Here is a 21,226-nt window from a genome sequence, read left to right as displayed (position 1 = left end):
TGTCACTTTTCATTGCTTTTGAAACCTTCTGAATTCCTATCGTAGCCTACGCTGCCCTTTGTGATCCGACTTCTGTTCACATCATCAGCTTCATCTTAGACGTCTTTTCCCTAATTCCCTACTTGTGCCATGCAGGCCTTTTCTGTTTCTTACATATGCTGAGTCTTTTCTTGCCTTTGAACCTTTGCTCTTGCTCTTTCTTTCTGTCCTTCAAGCACTGCTAGTGGCCTGCTCATTCTTAGTTTTCTTCTCAAATGTAACCTCAGAAATGACTATCTAAAGTGGCCTATACTATTTATTTTTTAACTCATCACTGTATCTAGCTGGTTCTTTGTGGTAACCAAGAACCTACCCAGAACAGTGGTTCAGTTAAATTTGTGTCAAATTAATAGACCTTCTTATGACATAAATATTTCCCTATAATATAGCATGTGTATTTAGATGGGGCAAGGGAATTATCATGGTAAATTACTAGGAGACAGAAAGATTCTGCTGCCTCCCACCTTATGAGGTCAGTTCATTCCGCTCCTCATAGGATACATTCAACTCCATTGAAAATGTAGTTCATATAAAAATTTAATTCGGTATTCACAAACAAAACAAATGTACATATGCTACTTGCTTTAGTTTTTTGTTGTTGTTGTTTGTTTGTTTGGGGGTGGTGGGGGTAGGTACTGGAGATTGAACACAGGGATGCTCCACCACTGAACTATATCACCAGCACTTTTTTATTTTCATTTTGAGAACACACGTGTTCTATTCCTGAGCTACATCTCCAACCATTTTTATTTTATTTTTTTATTTTGAGACAGGGTTTCACTAAGTTGCCCAGGCCGGCCTTCAATTGCAATGCACTCCTCCTCCCTGTACCTCCCAAGTTGCTGGGATTACAGGTGTGCACCACCATACCTGATTTGCATTGTTGTTTTGTTTTGTTTTGGTGGTAGTACTGGGGATTGAACCCAGGGCCATGTGTATTCGAGGAAGCACTCTACCAACTGAGGTATATCCCCAACCCAGCTTTGTTTTTAATTGAATTTTTGATGCAGGGGAAAAAACCTGTAAAGCCAGAAGCAGTAACTGAAAATAGTCCCAGTGATTCATGAGATTACCATCACTTTAAACTAGCAACCAGGTACCCTGGGAGGAGAACATAAAGCAGTCTGTGCCAACCATAGAGCTGTGGGGACAATTGCATGGTGCCTCTTACACTTGTGCTATCGATACAGAGATACCAGAGCAGTAGTTTTAAGTAAAATTTCTCCAGACGTGAAAATCTCCTAACTTAAATGAATGTATCTTGAATGATAGTATGCTAATGCTTTAAAGTTTAAATCTAGACATTTGGTGATTTAATCTCTTAATTTGAAAGATGGTGAAGTGACTTGCTAGTTGGTGCCAGAGCTGTGATCTTTTGGTTACCATTTTAGTTGTTCTGATTTATAAACTATTTTTATGTTTTTCTCATGCTCTAAATGATATTAACTGATTTGGACTGATAAAATTCCAGCTTTATTTTTCTTTAGATAAAGAACTGCCAACCTGCTAATGCTGAACGGCCTACCACTGCTCGGATCTCATCAGTGCAGTTCCATCCTCACGCACAGGTTGTGATGGTCGCAGGGTTGGATAATGCCGTGTCTCTGTTTCAGGTATGCATTTTAGAATGAAGACTTGTCATGAAAAATGTTTACTACCAGCATATAGAGTCCATAGAAATAGCCAAAATAAACATTTTGTGCTTCCTTCTAGGTTGATGGCAAAACAAATCCTAAAATCCAGAGCATTTATTTGGACAAGTTTCCAATCTTTAAGGCTTGTTTTAGTGCTAATGGAGAAGAAGTTTTAGCCACAAGTATTCACAGCAAGGTTCTTTATGTCTATGATATGATAGCTGGAAAGTTAATTCCTGTGCATCAAGTGAGAGGTAAGATTGTTGTTGAACACGCTGCCTGCCATTCATTCCCTGCCCAAGCTGAGTTGATTTAATGGTATTCACAACTACTTTTTCATTTTTTTTTTCTTTAGTATTAGGAAAATGTCATTGTGCTAATATGTTTGAATTAAACAAGTTAACTAACTTAGTTACTAAGCACTTATGGAAAAATCTTAATTTGCAGATATGTTGTTGTAAAGTTAGCAATTGAGGTAGCAGAAAGAGCTTGAAACAGGGAGCAAGAAGACCTGGAATCCACTTCCTAGGACACATTGTTTTTCTTCTCTGATAGGAAATTTGTATACCCTTTAATTCTGCTTATTATAAATTTTGATTAGCGGAATAAAGCACTATTTTGGAGGTAGATCAGTCTTCAGAAGTAACTACATAAAAATAAACATCAGGTGAAGATTTATCTAACTTCTACCTTATCCATTCTTTTCCTGTATTCTCCTACCTATATTGCCACAAAATATAGTGACACGTAATGATTCCTTTGGGAACCAAAACCATTGTAATGAGGTTGGCTGGGTTAGCATAATAAATCTTGGGATATAGCATTGGCATAGGCCATAGCTCACTGGCAGTCTCCCTGTTAAAAAGCATGTGTAGCTGTAAAAGGACAAAAGTAGCTTTCTTTAAGTGTTTTCCTACTAGTGGCTGAAAATGAATTACAGCCAACTTCAGAAACATTTATGATGTTTATTTTCACTGTTGCTACTCTCTCCTATTTTCTCACACCTTTAATGATCCTGTAGGTTCCTGGTTTACCTAACCGTGCCTTAAGCCAAAGTCAGTGAGCATGTGAATCACCTGGTAGTCCTGTTAAGTTGCAGCTGTGATTCTGTAGGTCTGAGGTGTGTCTGATTCTTCATTTCCAGTTGCTCTTAGGTGCTGCTGGTTCATGGACTGTACTTGGAAAAAATTTAAACCCACTCCTCATATTGAAATAGAAAATAATGTGCAGTAGTTATTAGTTTTACATATTACTTCACTAATCAAAGGAATGGATTTTGGACCATCCTTGTCTTGCATCCTCTAGCAGAGTACATTGAGGTTTAGCTAAGTTTTGGTTAGTAACCTTACTCTGGATCTGGTGGATATCTGAAGTGTATGAAGTCTGCTTTTTGGACTTGGCATTTGTCTTTTCTTCCTGATATTTTTCCTTTTTCTCTACTTTCAGTAAACAGCTTGGTAATAATGATAATAATGATAAATATATTTCTCTTTGTGGTGGTATATTATTGAGCACTGTTCTCAGCCTTTCATCATTATAAAATCATGCTTTTTTTTTTTTTTTTTTTTTTTTTGGTGGTGCCATGTCAAACCCACAGCCTCATGCATGCTAGGCAAGCGCTCTACCACTGCTCTAAATCACTAGCTGTATAAAACTGTGAGCTCAAGAAATTAATTAGACATTTATTGGGAAATTGCCAACTAATCAGGATATGAAAGCCTTGTTATATGTATGCAAACTCCTGGTTGTCATAAATAGTAGTTTGAAAAATGAAGAACATAGGATTGATGCAAATGGTACATTCCATTAACCTTGTTAGGGTTCATGACCTGTGGCTAGAAATGGCCTATAGTAAACTTAACCAGCATTTTCCTGTAGGGATACAGTGCTTCACTACATTTTTCTAAATCCTTTTTCTCAATTCAATATTTTAATGTAGCAACTTAAATTTTCTTTGACTGGGCAGTTGTTCCTGTTGTGCAAAGTCTAATATATACAAATGAGTATATAGAGAAAAGCCTCTTCTACTACTTCTCCCTTGGTATACCTTCCATTTCTTGGGGATAATTGGTTGTATTCTTTTTTTTTTTTTTTTTAATATTTTTTTACTTGTCAATGGGCCTTTATTTTATTTATTGATCCGTGGTGCTGAGAATCGAATCCAGGGCCTCACACATGCTAGGCAGGCACTTGGCCACTGAGCCCCAGCCCCAGCCCTGGTTGTATTTATTCTTTTTTTTTTAATACCTTTATTTATTTATTTTTATGTGTTGCTGAGGATCCAACCCAAGGCCTCGCACATGCTACACATGCATGCTAGGGGAGTGAGTGCTCTACCCATGAGCCACAATGTATTCTTTTCATTAGGCAGCTTTTTAGTGAATAACTTGACTCTAAGCATTCTGATATAGTTACTGAATGTTTCAGGCATGGAAAAAGGGACATGTCCCTTTGTAAATGAATAAACTGACTCTGGATTATATACTTATCTCCTGTGACTTGGTTATATGAATCCCCATCTTGAGAAACTAACCAGTTCTTGAATACACTGACACATTGATTTTGTTTTTGGACCCACAAAGTTAATGATTATACTCCTGTTCATCATAGAATGCCGTAGGTGGCGAGAAAATAGTTTATATATGTCTTTTGTCTGCCTCTGATGGCAGTGTACTCCCTTCTGGTATTGAAGTTTGTGACAAAATAGGATTTTATCTGTTTAGTTAATTAAAGATATTGCTACTTTCATTTGGAAAGTTAGTTGATAGGTTTATTGTTTGTGGTCTCTTATATTTAATATTCTTTTTATCTTGGCCTGTATAATTATAATTTCTTTAAATTATTTATGCTTGTTCTGGCCTACAATTAAAATATTGAATGCTAAACAAGACAAAAAAGAAGTTTGCCGAGTACTTCGTAGTGTTCGTAGTGACCTTATTGGGTCCTTATTGGTGATCCATGAGGTTAGATTTATTTAGAATCTAAGCCTGGGGTTCACTTAATTTGCAAAACTTAGACATTTTAAAAGGAAAGAATTTGTTTGTCAGTAGGATATATCTTTATTGGAAACCATATAAAAATCTCATTAAATCAATTTATCTTCCTTTTTTAGGTTTGAAAGAAAAAAGAGTGAGGAGATTTGAAGTCTCCCCAGATGGCTCCTTCTTGCTCATAAATGGTGTTGCTGGATATTCTCATTTGCTATCAATGAAGGTGAACCATTGTTGTTGCTTGTTTCTTGGATTAGACATTAGTGTAAGAACAGTCTTGAACCTTAACCCAGTGTGTTCTTAAATCTGCATCTGAAGTAGAAGAACTTTGGGAGAAATTGTAGGCAGTTTGGGGAAACCGTAGGATAGGAAAAACAAGTAGGATCTAGAAAATAACGGTCTAGATTGCTTTTGTTCTATACACTATGGTCCTTCCACATACCTTGTAACAGTTGATAATCAGTGTTTATTTTTTTAGACCAAAGAACTAATTGGTAGCATGAAGATTAATGGAGGGGTTTCAGCATCCACATTCTCTTCAGATAGTAAGAAAATATATACCTCTTCTGGTAAGTCATATTGACGATACAAGAGAAGCTTTGGATGTGTTTATGTTTCAAATTATCCCAAAAAATGTTCCTTTTCAATTTTCTTGTTTTAGTAAGAAAATCATGTTTAGTTTTGGAAATTAGTTTTTGTTGGCATTTGCCTTTTCTCTAACCTAGTCATAGTGAGGGATTAGCCATTTAGTATGCAGGGCTAATCTGTTTACTTCTGCTTAATCTGCACCCTTATTCCAGCCTGGAAAATTTTGTCAAAGAAATAGTAAAACAGTAAAATTCACTGATTTCTCATTGTGACAAAAAGAATACCTATAATAGGGCAAACTTTGAAACAGTACTTCAGAAAAAGGAGGGATGAAGAGAGAGAGAAGAACCATCTTTGATGTGGATGTAGGGGTCATTATAGAAATGTACATCGACAGAGAAGAGGGTGGTCACCAATATCAAGTGCTATGGGAAAGAGAAATAAAGAATAAGGACTAATTTTGGCCATTAGATGGCTATTTCTATCATGAAAATATTTGTGGTCTCTTATATTTAATATTCTTTTTATCTTGCCTGCATAATTATAATTTCTTTAAATTATTTATGCTTGTTACTCATGTGTATCATTCCTTAATATTTAAGTGGTAGCATAATTAAGTTATAAATTCTTTGTGATCTGGGTCACTTTATTCTTAATTTTTTTCCTCCATCAAAGAAAATTGGTATCTATATCACCTAGCCTTATGTATTAGGTACTCTAATGTCTGTTGATTAATGTTTTTTCCCCCTTCATGTTTTTGTTCCAGTAATTTATCTAAGTAGAATACATAAACTTTTTCTGAAAGCTTAGTTGAAACATAGAATTTGTGATCATCCACTTTAAACCAAAAGATAACCTGTTTAAATGAATAATGTTTTTTCTATGTATGTGAATGTATAAGAAATATTTTTAGTCTGGATTTCTAGTGGCAGGGGGAGAGGTCATCATGGGTTTTTATTTGTAGTTCTTTACACTATTAAAGAGAGCCTAAGAGTGGTCAGTTCAGTTGCCTTTCAATTTTACTTAAAATTAATCAAACATTTCTTTGGCTCTTTTATTCAGAGGATGGGGAAGTTTATGTTTGGGATGTGAACTCTAGGAAATGCCTTAACAGATTTGTTGATGAAGGCAGTTTACGTGGATTAAGCATTGCTACATCGAGGAATGGACAATATGTGGCTTGTGGGTGAGTAAAGAGTTTTGTGAAACCTGAATCACATTGTGCTAATGAGAAACTGCTTAGGGATTGAATATACTCAGCGGGGAATTAGGAGTTTTGTTTACATCTACTCACTAGTAGGAAATAAATCATCTCAGGTCAGACTTTTGCTTTGCATTGTCTTCATGTGGGTTTTTTGTTTTTTGTTTTTGTTTTTAGTGTGGATAGACAATACCTTTATTTGATTTATTTTATTTTTATGTGATATTGAGGATCGAATCCAGTGCCTCACATGTACTAGACAGGCACTGTACCACTGATCCATAACTTCAGTCCTTTCATGCAGTTTTAATACTTATAATGAAGACTAGTGTTTAAAACTAATATAAACAGTTTATCAACTTGTTAGCAAAGAAAGTGCTACATTACCTTAAATTATTGTATAGTTTTCTATATTTGAAATGCCCATTTGATCACATCACATTTTTCTAATATTATTGCCATTGGTGAGGTAGAAAAAGTCAACTTTGGATTTTAGTGTTAAAGATTTAGCATATTTTCCTTTAGCTATATAGTATAAACCAAAAACATGTTATTTGGAAATTCCATTTGTTAGTATTATAGAAACTTAAAAAATATTACTTAAACACATATCATTGTGTCATTATTAGAAAAAAAATGGTTATTACCTGGGTTATTATCTTTTGTTGGCTTAATTCTCCTACTTGATTCTAAAGGTTCAGGATGGAAGAGGAAGGCATTGGATACATACCAGTGGTTCTAAACTAACTTACTAAACTACTAATTGACGTCTATGGTTCTGTAATTTTGAGAAGCAGTATTTTTTAAAAAAAATCTTTCTTAGATTGAACACAATTGAGCCATCAAGAGGTTTTAGTTAAATCCTGCCTATGTTGGGAAGTCAAGTGGGTCTGAATGTGCAAAAACAGCATACTCTCTATGTTATGTTCACTTCACTCCTTAAAATTGAGGAAACTGCTTGTACATTATCCCTGCCACCATTTGAAAACTGGTAAGCTACCTTGAGGCCTGGGAGGAAATGCAAGTAGAACAAGGCTGTGGAACTTGGAGACCAGGCCAGCATCCTGTGGATGTGTGTAGGTGGTAGGATAGTGATGGTTACTTGGCGTTGAGGTACTCTGGTTGGGTCCTCTTCTTTCCTTTGTTACTTAGTCATCCTATGCCAAACCTGTAGCAGGATAAATCTCAACTCTAGAAAAATATTTGCCAAAGTAGTGTGCACCATGGCACCAATTCATGATTAGCAGATCTGGGAATAAAGTTTTAAAATGAAGACTAGTGTTTAAAACTAATATAAATAATTTTAAGCAGAACTCCTTTTGCCTCTATGTGGGGCAAGGATAATTGCACAAAAACGACCTCCTTTTAGGGCTGAGGTTATAGCTCAGTGGTAGAGCGCTTGCCTCACATGTGTGAGGCCCTTTGATCCTCCGCACCACATAAAAATAAGTAAATAAAAATAATAAAGATATTGTGTCCATCTGCAACTAAAAAAAAAAGAAAAAAGAAAAAGAAATGACTTCCTTTTAAATTTGTGAAGTCAGTGTAGTTAATCTTTTTCTGGTTCTTGCCCTTTCCTTTTTGTGTCACTTTTTATTAATTTCCCATTGAAGGGTCTGAACAGGAAAGAATCTAATACTAGTAGTTTAAACAAATTTAATTTTAATTGCCTTTCAGCATAATTGGATTCTGATAGGCTTAGCCAAAGACCATTATCAGATACTTATTATTGAACATATAAAGAAGGTCTTTAAGCCTTGTTAGAGAAGTTGTTGATGACATCAGGAAGGTAGGGAGAGTTGCTATTGCAGGAGGAGCCAGGCAGAGGCAGAAGAAGCTGGATCATGTGACTGCCTGCCTTTCTTCCTTTCTTTCCTAGGGCTGGGGTGGAAACCTTCCATTCTGGCCTCTACTGGGGCATTTTACTTCTTTGATCTTAAAGCCCATCTGTTACTGTCACCTCTTCTTATTCCATGTCCTGACTTCATGGATGCTTTCTATTTACAGTTTTGCTCTGGTAAGGAAACTAAGAATGTAGTAAATAGGAAACTCTTTAGTTCATGTTGTCCTTTTTTAAATGGCTTTGGTTAATTAAAGATTGCTATATGTTTTTATTCATTAAACAGTAGTGTTGGTACATACTTGGGAAATCATTCTTGTATAGTTCAAGATATAGAACCTTGGGGTAGTAGAGAAACAGGTGACTATGAAAGAGACTGAGGAGGAGAGAAGAATTGATAGGGTTCACTTAAGAATTTGAATGTTTTCAGCTTGTTTGGTTGATATTCTATAGGACAACAGTGGCTGGGGTAGCTCTGGTTGTGGCTTAAACTCTTTTTTTACAAGTCGCTGGAAATAGAACCCAGGGCCTTGTATATGCTATGCAGTGCTTTGCCACTGAATTGCATCTCTAACCTGTGTCTTTTTAAAAAAATTTTTAAAAATTTAAAAAAATTATTTTTTTTAGTTATATGACAGTAGAATGTATTTTGACATATCATATATATATTTATGGTAAATAATTTCCCAATTTTGTGGTTGTACGTGATGTGGAGTTACTTAAACTGGTTGTGTGCTCGTATATGAACATAGGAAAGTTATGTCTGGTTCATCTACTGTCTTTCTCATTCCCATTCCCGCTCCCTTCTCCACTCTCCGCCCTATTCAACCTGATGAACTCCCTATGAGTCAGCATTCACAGATGAGAGAGAACATTTAGCCTTTGGTTTTTTGGGTTTGAAGTCAAGTAGAGTTCAGGCGTCCTGAGGGATTGAACTATTTCTCAGTCTGTTGTACATTCTGCTGGTATGGTACTACAGTATTCTCCTTCCCTACTTTTTCATTTCACTTAGCATGATATTCTCTAACTCCATCAATTTACTTGCAAAAGCCATAATTTTATTCTTCTTTAAGGCCGAGTAATATTCCATTGTGTGTGTATGCCACATTTTCTTTATCTATCTGTTGAAGGGCATCTAGGTTGGTTCCATAGTTTAGCTATTGTGAATTGAGCTTCTATAAACACTGAAGCGGCCACGTCTCTGTAGTATGCTGATTTTAAGTCCTTTGGGTATACACTGAGGAGTGGGATAACTGGGTCAAATGGTGGTTCCATTCCAAGTTTTCTGAGGTATTTTCATACTGCTTTCCATAGTGGTTGCACCAATTTGCAGTCCCACCAGCAATGTGAGTATAACTTGTAACAACATTTATTGTTAACTTGTATTCTTGATAATTGCCATTCTGACTGGAGTGAGATGAAATCTCAGTTTAATTTGTATTTCTCTAATTGCTAGTGATGTTAAACATTTTTTTCATATATTTGTTGACTGATCATATTTCTTCTGTGAAGTATGCAGCTAGCCCTGTGTTCTAAAGTCTTCATTTGAGGAGTGACCTTCTTTGGGCCACCTTCACATGTCTACAAAGGAGAAACACAGCTATGGACAGGGCTGTGCAAAGTGTTCAGGTGTCTCGAGGGATTGAACTGTTTCTCATTTTGTTGTACATTCTGCTGGTATGGTACTACAGTATTCTCCTTCCCTACTTTTACATACTATTTTCTTTACCAGTATGCTTCATTGATAATTTGGGCTGGATACTTTGTTGTTGGGCCTGTCCTGTGCACTATAGGATGTTTAACAGCATCCCTAGTCTTTCCCTACTAGGTGTCAGTTCTGTACATTCACCCCCCCCAGTTGTGACAATGACATTGAAGTTCCCCAAGAGAGCAAAATTACCCAATTGATTACCACTGTTGTATTGTAGTTTTTTTTTTTTTTTAATAAATAATTTTATCTGTGGCTTCCATGTGCCCTTTCTATGTCCTTTTAGCTTTGACTCCCACCACCATCAGCATGTGGTGGGTCCTAGTCCCACTAGTTCCACTGATACTGGTGTTGATCAGGATCTGTGGTTGTTGTGTCAGGGTGGGGTTCTCCCCCTCAAGGTTTAACATCCAAGAAACAGCTGCGCAAGAGCCGAAAGTTTTATTTATAGGATAGAACCGAGAGACAGAGAGTCCTCTGCAGATCAGAGGAGGGGTTCCAAGTTGCAAGTGGAAATTGGTGCCTGAGGAAGTGGGGGTGTCCTTCCTTTTGTAGATTTTAGATTTCCTTTGTTCTTATGCTCTATCCTCCTCTTACTTGCTTAGAGTGACCCAAAGGTGGGCCAAAAGCTTCAGGATACAGTCAGGTAGGGAGTGGCCCAGGGGGCATTCATTAACTACTCTTCGTAGGGAGGAACAGTTCCCTGGAGGCAGGTGACCTTGGAAACAGGTTGGAGGAGGGAGAAGGACTTTGGACATATTAGCATTTTATTTCCTTTTCTTTTGAACCAGCCCCCATATTTCTGATCTGACTGATCATTCATTACCTCAATTGACTATCCTTTTGTTGCTCAGTCCCCCTTACCACCATAAGAGATGTTGATCTGGCTAATGGTCTTCTTTCCTGTTTGGGAAGAACTTTGTGTACCAGGACACTTGTGGTTGTGATCTGCTAATGGATTGACTGCCTTTGGTTTGGGAGCCCATTTCTAGTGGAGGAAGCTATGGTTTGGGTGGGAGAGTAACAGTCACATTGTTCTTTCAGTTAGGAGTTCAAGGGCAAGATAATACTTATTGTTAGAGTCTGTAAACAAGTCAAAATAACACCTGGCATTTTGCCAGGGGAATGTTAGAGTTCGTAAACAAGTCTGGATGGTGCCTGGCAAAATGCCAGAGGGAGTGGTTTGAGAAGTAACAAAAGCAAGCCATTAAGTGTGGAGATTCCTGATTGGTTGACTGATGTATCTAGTTTATGTTAATTAGATAAGCTGTGTGGAATGTATAAATACTGCTCCTGTCCTGCAATAAACGGCTCCTACTCCTGCTGTATCAACGTACACAAGGTATTCGTCACCCCCCGGTTATTTTGCTGCAGCCGGACTGCGGCAACTTATGGCTATTTCTTCCTGTGTTCTTGCTCTTCTTATTTGTTTTCACCTCTCTCCTCCCTTCCCCAGCTTAAGTTTCACCTTTCCACAAAGCTTTTTTGGAACAGCTTCATCTCATATTGCCATATTTGGTTCTGTTGTATCTCTGGCAGTTTTTAATGCAGGTGTACTTTTTTCTAGAATAATTTTTCTGTGATGTTATATATTCCTGTGGCACTACCTACTGCTGGACGTGTGGATATCATTATATTTAGTAGCTTTTACTAGCGTATTAGAATGAGTTATATTCTTTTAGCATAAACTCAACTATAGAAATAAGGTGTATATATCAAAATAATTAACTTGTGCTATTTTTGTTCCACAAACTTAAGGGATAGTCAAATAAGAATAGGCAGTATTTAAGACGTCTCTAATGTTCAGAAGGTAGGATTTGATCTGTGGATTATAACTTTTTGTCCTTAATTAAAATGGATTTAAATCTGTTCTTAGCAAGAAAAGAGATTTAGTATAAAAACAAGTACAACAAATAAATATTTTGATTCAAGTCAAAAAAAAAGAAGGAAAAAATGAAATTTGTGTTTGTTGGCTCAGGCTGCTGTAACCAAATACCATAGACTTGGGGTGGATTATAAATAACAGAAATTAATTAATTAATTTTTGTGGTGCTGGGGATTGAACCCAGGGCCTTGTGCATGCAAGGCAAGCACTCTAACAACTGAGCTACATCCCCAGCCCTAAACAACAGAAATTTATTTCTCACAGTTCCTGTGGACTGGGAGTCTGAGATTAGGATGATAGCATTGTTGGCTTCTAATGAAGGCTCTCTCTCTCTCTTTTTTTTTAACATTTTATTTTTTAGTTTTTTTAGGTGGACACAATATCTTTACATTTATGTGGTGCTGAGAATCGAACCCAGTGTATCACGCATGCTAGGCGGGCGCTCTACCACTTGAGCCACATCCCCAGCCCCATGAAGGCTCTCTTTTAAAGTCACAGATGGCTGATTTCTTTCTGTTTTTTTATATGGTAGAAAACCAGTGAGGAAGCTCTCTGGCATCTCTTTATAAGGTCACTCATCCCATCAATGAGGGCTTCACTTTTATGATCTAATTACTTCCTAAAGACCTCGCACCTCCTAATACCATCACATTGGGAGTGTTAGGATTTCAGCATGAATTTTGGGTGTACACAAATAGTCCATAACAATTATATAAATTGAAGATATGTAATGTTTTTCTTGAGTGGACTACATAGTTCTATTTAAGGAGTTAGTAGTGGTGGCCCATGCTTCTAATCTCAGCTACTTGGGATTGCAAATTCAAGTCCCTCCTGGGCAATTTAGGGAGACTGTCTCAAAATAAAAATAAAAGGGATGGGGATGTAGCTAGATGAGTGAGAGCCACTCCCGGGTTCAGTTCCCAGTACTGCAAAAAAAAAAAAAAAGGCAGAAAGAACAAAAAACTAGTATCAAGTGAGAAAATGTGTGTATAAGTAGTTGGATGACTTTAAAGTACTTAATTCTAACATACTATTTGTGTATTGTCTATAATATCAAGTTATAGAATCTTTCATGTAAACTGAATTTGTTTTTTTTTGTTGTTGTTCCTGGTTAATTATCAGCAGTCAATAGTATTAAGTGCATAAATTAGGCTGTTTCAGTAGTAGGAATGAGAGTATACTTAGTGGATTGTGTTTCACTCTTGTGAGATTGAGGCTTAATTTCTTGCATTACTCAGGTTTATATTGCAACTAAATTAAGTTTGTGCTATGCCAATTGTGTCCCTTAAAATTCATATGTGGAAACTTAAATGAGAATATTAAGAAGTAGAGCCTTTTAAGAGGCAATTAAGGTATGAGGGTAGATCCCTCAAGGATGGGATTAGTGTTACTGTCCAGGAGTGCTGGGTTCGTTGTCTCCGTTCAACAAAGAATTGAAGAACAGGACACAGAGATAGCAGGCAAGAAGTAGGTTTATTGAAAAGAGAGAGACACAAATAGACTTCTGAAGAGAAGGGACCCCAGAGCTGGGAGTCCAGTGGGGGAGTTTTGGCTTGTTCTTTTTATGGTCTCTGGAATTTCCTCTTCTCCTTACTCCCTCTGCTGACCATGTGTCCTCACTATTATTGATTGGTGCCTCCTCTGTCCACGCTTCTGTTTTAGTTTTTCTGTTGGATTCCCCACTTAGGAGCACAAGTGAAGAAGTGGCTGATTGAGTCCCCTGCTTGTGTCCATGAGCACTTTCATCAGGCAGGAAGTTGACCTCATCAGAAGACCCTTTCCATTGCTCCTTTGTTCTGGCCCTGCCCCTGACCTCTTCACTGGCCATCTTGCCCTGATTACCTAAGCCCTCTATATCTTCCTCATTAGGACTTTCATTAAAGGGCTTAGGGAGTAGTTTCAGTTCCTTCTGCTGAAGACACATTTCCCCTTGGGAGAATGCAGCAATACGGCTCCATCTTGGAAGTAGCCATCAAGCCTGTCAGCACCTTAATTTTGGACTTCCTAGCTTCCAAAACTATCAGAAATAATTTTCTATTGTATATAAACTACCCAGTGATAAGTGTTTTGTTATAGTAGCAGAAGTAGACTATGACCATTGAATTAAATATCTGTGAGTTACAAGTACTTTATTCTTGATGCCCAGGGCATTTGGAGTTTGATAATTGAGATAAAAGATATTTACCCTAAAGTTCTTGCCTGTGAATGATTCTGTTTATGATATACTAACTTTCGGTCAATAGGATTTACTCTTTTAAAGTTTTGGATATAATTCATTGCTGAATTATATTTATTTAAGTAAACTTGGAGTAAATGATCTCTTCTATAACCCTTGACTGTAGATACTCCCAGAAAGCAAAACTAAGGTTCCTGCTTTTACTGCTGCTCTCTGTTACTATTTTGGAAGTCCTCATAAATGCAATAGAATAATAAAAGTAAGGAATCATAGGGGAAGGTCAGGTATCTTTCACACATTAGAATATTAGGCTATAAGTGCTATGAGAATAGTGGTCTTGGTCTCTTTTGTTCACCTTTGCATTCCAAGCTTTCAAGTAGTGCCTGACAAAGAGTTGACATTTGGTAAGTATTTATCACATTAAGGAATAAAGGAGATTCTATGCTTTATTGGATTTTCTAGCTAGACCCACACTGAAAGTTGCCAGAGTTGTTAAGAGCTCAGCAGGACTGAAGTAGAACTAATAGAATGTGTCTAGCTTTTGCCTTGCCATGGTCTCTTCAGCTGCTAGGTTCTATATATAACTTATGAAACATGCAAATATCAGTTTGTAGGTTGAAATCTATATTCACTTAGGTGATAAAATCCTTTTTACATGTTTTAAAATCTGTTTTATTATCTTTTCTTTTTGCAGTTCTAATTGTGGAGTGGTAAACATATATAATCAAGATTCTTGTCTCCAAGAAGCAAACCCAAAGCCAGTGAAAGCTATAATGAACTTGGTTACTGGTGTTACTTCTCTGGTCTTCAGTCCTACCACAGAAATTTTGGCAATAGCTTCAGAAAAAATGAAAGAAGCAGTGAGATTGGTAATACACCTTTTCTCTTCGTTTTTAACATGTAACTTTAAAATCTGAAGTTCAAAACAGGAAATGCTAACAGGATAGGTCAAGTGTTAGATTATTTTAAAAAGTGACTTTGTTTAGTCACTCTTAAGTTGTTGTCTAGAAATTACTAATATTATAGCTTTCAGGTGTGCTTGTTGAAATAATGCACAGGAGCCATAAATTTGTATTATATCAGTTCTTTTGGGAAAGCTTGAGCTCTCCATTCTTCATATTTTGTAAGTGGTGGTCTTCATTTTTCAGAGGTTTCTTTCAGCATATAAATTACATAATACTTAAGGCAAGCACTTCATACCTCTGCAATTTTCTTTCCATTTCATTTCTTTTTTTTTTTTTTGGCACCAGGGATTGAACCCAGGGGTATATTAACCACTGAGCCACATCCCCAACCCTTTTATTTTTTTATTATTTATTTATCTTTTTAACTTTGAGATAGGATCTTGCTAAGTTGCTTAGCAACTTAAACTTCACTAAGTTGCTAAGGCTGGCCTTTTTGATCCTAAATTGCTGGGATTATAGGCATGTGCCACCATGCCTGACCATTTCTACTTTTTTTTGGCGGCGGTGGGGCAGTGGGGGGTGGTACTGAGGACTGAACTCAGGGGCACTAGGCCACTGAGCCACATCCCTAGCCCTATTTTGTATTTAGAGACAGGGTGTCACTGAGTTGCTACAGTGCCTTGATAAGTTGCTGAGGCTGGCTTTGAACTTGGGATCCTCCTGCCTCAGCCTCCCGAGCTACTGGGATTACGGGCGTACCCCACTGTGCTCAGCCATTTCTACTTTTTAAAGGCCTGTTATTTTAATGGAGTGGAGGCAATTCTCGTGTGTGTGTGTGTGTGTGTGTGTGTGTGTGTGTATATGTATATATTATACATATACACACACACTTTTTTTTTTCCTTTTTGGTGTTGGGAATTAAACCTAGGATCTTATATGTTCTAGTCCGATGCTGTACCAATGAACTCTATTCTTAGATTTTGAAAGTGAGTTATGTAAAAATAATGGAATTCAAAAAGCTAGGACTATCTTCATATTTGATGATTTACTAGAAGAGCTCACTGGACTTGGTATATGGTCATATTTATGGCTTTACTGCACAACTTCAGAGCTCAGCTTAAATGTCACCCCCTTCTCTGTGAAGTTTTCTAGTCTTCAAACAGAATCAGTTTTTTCATTTAACAATTATTTGCTCTAGGTGCCAGGTGTAACAGATGGCATAGAACTTTGAATAGCATCATTGTATCATGCTTTTGTTAGTGTACACTGCCAGGTTGTGTTTTATAGACTGCTGTTTTTATCTTGCTTGTTTAACAAAAAGCTTTGTAAACTTTATCAAGTATGAGCTTATATAATAGTATGTCGTTTACAAAGACTTATGAAGAATTCTTCAAAAATTTGAGTCAAATGACAGTCCTTCAGAGGATAAATATACAACAGTTTGTAAAGGGCAGAATTGTGATTCTAGATCTTGTATTCTTTCTAGCGCTGCTGTGCAGAGGACTTTATATGACAGAAATGGCAAGGGGGAGGCTCAGCTCCTGCTTATATAGAACAGTGTGACTGTTACGTGTGGTATATATTGAGATTCTCTGCCTAAGATTTTCTTAAAGGGTTTTGCTGGGAAAAGAGTTTGAAAAAATACAGCATTTGCATTTTTTTTTCCTTTTTGTTGAATGAATCATTTGATAAATGAGAAGTTTCCAATTCAAGGCAGCTTTAAAATCCCTGCTCCTCAGTCCCCGCTTATGGGAGTGGCGGTGTACTCGTACTTATTAACCTTTTTATCATTTTAATGGTAGTAAATTGTTTTAGAAAACCATGGGATCTATCTCCTGTTGACATAATATATTCTGCAAGATGCATGGTAGTTAGTTCTGCCTAGTTTGCTTCAGTGATCATGACAGCCTTTATGTTTTTTTTATTGTGGCAGAATCACAGAAGGAATTCATTAGTAACAGCCAAATCACATTTTTTAAATGGTAGTCAACCATAATATCTAATGGAAAGAAGCCAAGCATTGCAGCTTCAAAATGCCTCAGTGAAACTGTGTTGGTATCATTAAATGCAATTGCTTATAATGATCCAAACAATTTTGTTATCCCAGCATAAAGCAGTGAATATAAATCTAAGCCACTGCATCAGTAGGAGATGCAGAAGTCAAATTGTTATCATATTTATAATCTCTAATTGTAGTAGAAAGTAGTGGACTTTTCTGTCCAGTAAATTAAGAATAAATGAGCTTTTCCTTGTTGAATTTTGATCTCTGGACCCTTAACTGCCATGACAGAAGGGGCATTAGAAACCAAAGAAAATTTTAAATTAATGAAGTTGGGTCTTTATGGGTCTCCTTCTTAATTAATAGGTCAGTTATACCTTTTAATACAGGGACCCAAAGAAGATCAGAGCACACTAGAGTTCTAGCCAGGTAGGATTGATCATTGGTCTGAGAGAAGAGCACTAGTGCAGAGAGAGAATTCCACGGGCAACATCATGGGAGAAGACACTGAGTCTATAAATTAGGTGAGACTCATCTCACCTGCCTAGGACTGAGGCCCATTTTCTCTGTAAGTAGACTTGAAAGAAAGGGCCAGTGCTCCTCCTCATGCCTAGTCCCGGCTTTGGCTAAACTTTTGGCTCCCTCTACATCATCAGTTCCACTTGATGAATCTGGTTTTCATGATTCAACTCTCTTTGAGGAGAGATGGCAGACGGCAAGGAGTTTATCATGTTGTTGTAAAAGGAAAATTTTATGATATTGAAAGATGTGGTTTGACTTTACCTAGGCTTCAGTTACATATAATAAGGTGTTTGATAATATTTAAGATGTCTATTTCCTGTGATCAGATTTTAGTCAGTTAGCTAGAGCATTAATAGGCACTACTATTGATGTTTCGCTTGAGTTTATACATTCCTTTATTTGTTCAGCCAACATCTGAATCTTCAGGTACCAGGCTAGATGTCACATGAGTGCTTTCTTCTCTTCCTTAACAATTAATAGACATGAAAAATCAAATTTTGGGGTGGGGATATAGCTCAGTTGGTAGAGTGCTTGCCTCCCAGGCACAAGGCCCTGCGTTCAATCCCTAGCAACACACACACACACACACACACACACACATCTTAATTTTGGACCAGTTTGCTCCATTAAGAGAGAAGTGATGGGAGGGGAAGGGGGGATAGGAAGAGCAGCAGAATAAAATAGACACTAGTATTGCTGTATGTATATATGTGACTGTATGACCAATGTCATTCTGCAACCTGTGCACTCAGAATAATGAGAAATTATACCCCATTTGATTCAGATGTATGATATGTCAAGATCATTATACTGTCATGTGTAACTAATTAAAACAAATTAAAAAAAAAGAGAAGAATACTTTTATGTATATGCCAATCAAAACGAACTTTCTGTTCCAGCAAAATGGTAGTGAAAATTAAATTTTAAGAAAGACTAATTTCCAGTTTTTGTAATATAAGGCTTTTTACTACCTCCTGCAGGTTCACCTTCCTTCTTGCACAGTATTTTCTAACTTCCCAGGCACTAAAACAAATATTTCTCATGTTCATACCATGGATTTTTCTCCCAGAGGTGGATACTTTGCTTTGGGGAATGAGAAAGGCAAGGCCCTGATGTATAGGTAGGTATTATGTTTAAAAGTTAGAGATACCTAATAAGCTTCTTTTAAAAATGTGAAGAGATACTATGTATTCCCAGCTCTACAGTTAGGTACAATTTATTGATTGCATAATTAGTGTTTGGCTTGACTCTCATCCTTATTATCTTTGTGCATTTTTCTACCATAAAATGTCACTATCAGAAAAGTTTACCTGAGGAATGAAAGAGAGAGAGAGAGAGTGAGTGAGTGAGGGTCTGTGTGTATGTGTGTGGTTCATATAAGCATTTTTCCCTCAATAAGCTGTAGAAAAATTAGCCACTTTAATAATATTGCCACTTTCTTGGTGCCCTATGTTTAGATTAACCTTTGCTGTTTTGACAATGGACCGTTTACCAGATTTAAGTGATCTTTTTAAAAAACACATGTTTACCTGAAGCTGTAAGGAACGACATTAATCACAAAGATATTCCAAAGTTATGTGCTGTGTCCTGGCTTCTTTTCTGAATACAACATTCTTGGCTATAAAACAAGAAGATAGAAAGTCTAATTGCATGATTGCTAGAAGATAATTGGTGATGAGGTAAACTCAAGAGCCTTCAATAGGAATCCTATGACTTAAATCACAATCTCCTTTCCTTATTTCTCGTATTGCTCTTGGGGACTGCATAGAACCCTGTGTTTATGTTTAAATGCTTTAGGGATGGCCTTCAGGGTGAAAAAAAGGAAGAATGTAAATTGGTTTTGAGGGGGTAGTAATGAAAAGAGAATGTAGCAAACAGTGTAGATTAAAGTTTTGTTTACCTTGAGAGGAAATGGAGTTATCCAGAGTTAACTCCTCTGGTCTCATTTTAGATGTTTTGGAGTGCTTCTTAGTACAGATTTTATAAAAAGATGCAGATTGCACTTAAAAATTCTTTCCTTCCTTTAAATGGACCCCAGAAGGCATTAGATTTTTCACCAGAGCATAGCTTTCTAGAATCACACTGTTTTTAGCTGTATTAGTGAGTGAATTTGAATGACAGCACATCTGTTGAGTATGGCCGATCAGGCATTTCGTAGACCTCAGTCTCATGCTTTGGAACAGGTTAATGATTTTACGTAAAGTTTAAGGCAGTAAGATCCTCCAGAATGTTGGCTTGGGGAGTCTGAACGTAGCTGCCATTTTGAGAATGATTACCCATGTTTCTCTGTTCTTCCTATGTGCCATTCCATGAGTTAGTGACTGTACTGTGGGTAATTACAACGTTGTTTTTCTCTTTTTCAGGTTGCACCATTATTCAGACTTCTGAAGAGATTATTTGAAGTAAGAAAATTCTTTTTGATAAATTCTGCAGATTTTAAGGTTACACCATTGCTGTCACTTGGCAGAGGTACCATGTTAGCCAAGCTTTGTTTCTCTGTCCCTTGGTTGCTGCAACTTAGGGTGGCAAGTAGATCAGGAACTATCTGACTGGATTCAGCCTTCCTTGGGAGCTTCTTATCCCCATTGACAACAATCTCTGTCCTTTTGAGGTCAGATCTCCAATATTGCATTTAGAATTGTTATCAAAATCATAATTACTGAACATGTTTAATCCAGGAAAGAAAATAGGCTTAGCAGAGAGATAGGTATCTGCTAGTTATAGATACTTGATATCTACCTATGGCTTGTATGAACTTAAAGCATCTTACCTGTGTATGCTTCTTGGGAGAGTATTAAGTGGCTTACCCTGTTTCACAGAGCTAGTTAATAGTTAGTCATTGTTTTTTTCTGCCCAGTATTTAAAATAGGGCATGCTTCCTTACTCATGGCTTGACCTTCTACCTGATACTGTGACCTTTGCAGTTGGCCTGTTTGCAGTCGACTATTTGGTGTCCTGTGATATTTATGAATGTGGAGGAAGACACTTTGGGAGGGCAGTTAGATTTAATTAGGGGAAAAGGATTTTTAAAGATTGAGGAATTTTGAGCAGCACTTTAGTTGGGAGAGGAAAGCAGTTCAGTTATCTCGCCTCTGAAAGTAACAGTGCCAGTACATGTTGCTTATTGACCAGCAACTCTGAATCAGGTGTATAATTTCTTCTGTTCTTTCTTCAGATCCAGTTGAACCACAGAGGAAGCCTGTCCCGATACGTCTTCTCAGAAACTTTCCAGGATGTGTGATAATATATGATAAGGATTTGTGGCGCCAGCTGTGCTTAAGTTAAAAGCAATGTCATAATAAAGAAATGTCAGCTTTTGTTTGAAAATAAGTGTTTGTGGTTCTTACCCACCCCCATACCAGGATGCGTTTCTTTTAGACTAAACACGAAAAGTGGGAATCCCCTGTCTATAGACAAAAATAATACAGGTGGATATTCTTGTACTTCCCTGTGGACCCTGACTGATTTTCAGCAAAAGTTTCTCTGTTCTTCAGAGTATCAGCTACAGTCATTCTGAGGAGTTATGGCAGTCAGTTGGCTTCATTTGAGAGCAGTGAGACCTCATGGGGAGAGTTTTTAATGTCCAGGGCTTCCAGGGAAGTTGGTTATGGAAATGAAAAGTCTTCTGGGCTTCTTAACTTCAAATCGTTTTCATAGTTACTTGGGGGAATGGTTATATAATCACTCCCCTTCTGGAAATGCTCATTATTCAAACATACAAGTGATTTCATAATCCTTT

General features: G+C 37.1%; 1 protein-coding gene across 1 annotated transcript in view; it reads left to right on the top strand.

Moving 5' to 3' along the window:
* The window catches only part of Utp18 (UTP18 small subunit processome component), a 36,791-nt gene extending 15,977 nt beyond the window's left edge, over nt 1–20,814 (top strand). Inside the window, exons 6-14 of the mRNA XM_015495460.2 lie at nt 1,527–1,652; nt 1,753–1,927; nt 4,786–4,886; nt 5,142–5,232; nt 6,314–6,437; nt 14,756–14,930; nt 18,468–18,607; nt 19,851–19,889; nt 20,663–20,814. Coding sequence (XP_015350946.1) covers nt 1,527–1,652; nt 1,753–1,927; nt 4,786–4,886; nt 5,142–5,232; nt 6,314–6,437; nt 14,756–14,930; nt 18,468–18,607; nt 19,851–19,875 — 957 coding nt within the window. The 3' untranslated portion in view covers nt 19,876–19,889; nt 20,663–20,814. The remainder of the gene's footprint in view (nt 1–1,526; nt 1,653–1,752; nt 1,928–4,785; nt 4,887–5,141; nt 5,233–6,313; nt 6,438–14,755; nt 14,931–18,467; nt 18,608–19,850; nt 19,890–20,662) is intronic.
* The last annotated feature ends 412 nt before the right edge of the window (nt 20,815–21,226 follow it).

The sequence above is a fragment of the Marmota marmota genome, unplaced genomic scaffold (assembly GCF_001458135.2).
Source record: "Marmota marmota marmota unplaced genomic scaffold, marMar, whole genome shotgun sequence".
NCBI lineage: Eukaryota > Metazoa > Chordata > Mammalia > Rodentia > Sciuridae > Marmota > Marmota marmota.
The sequence above is the reverse complement of the archived record's forward strand: the minus strand, read 5'-3'. Positions and strand labels throughout refer to the sequence as shown.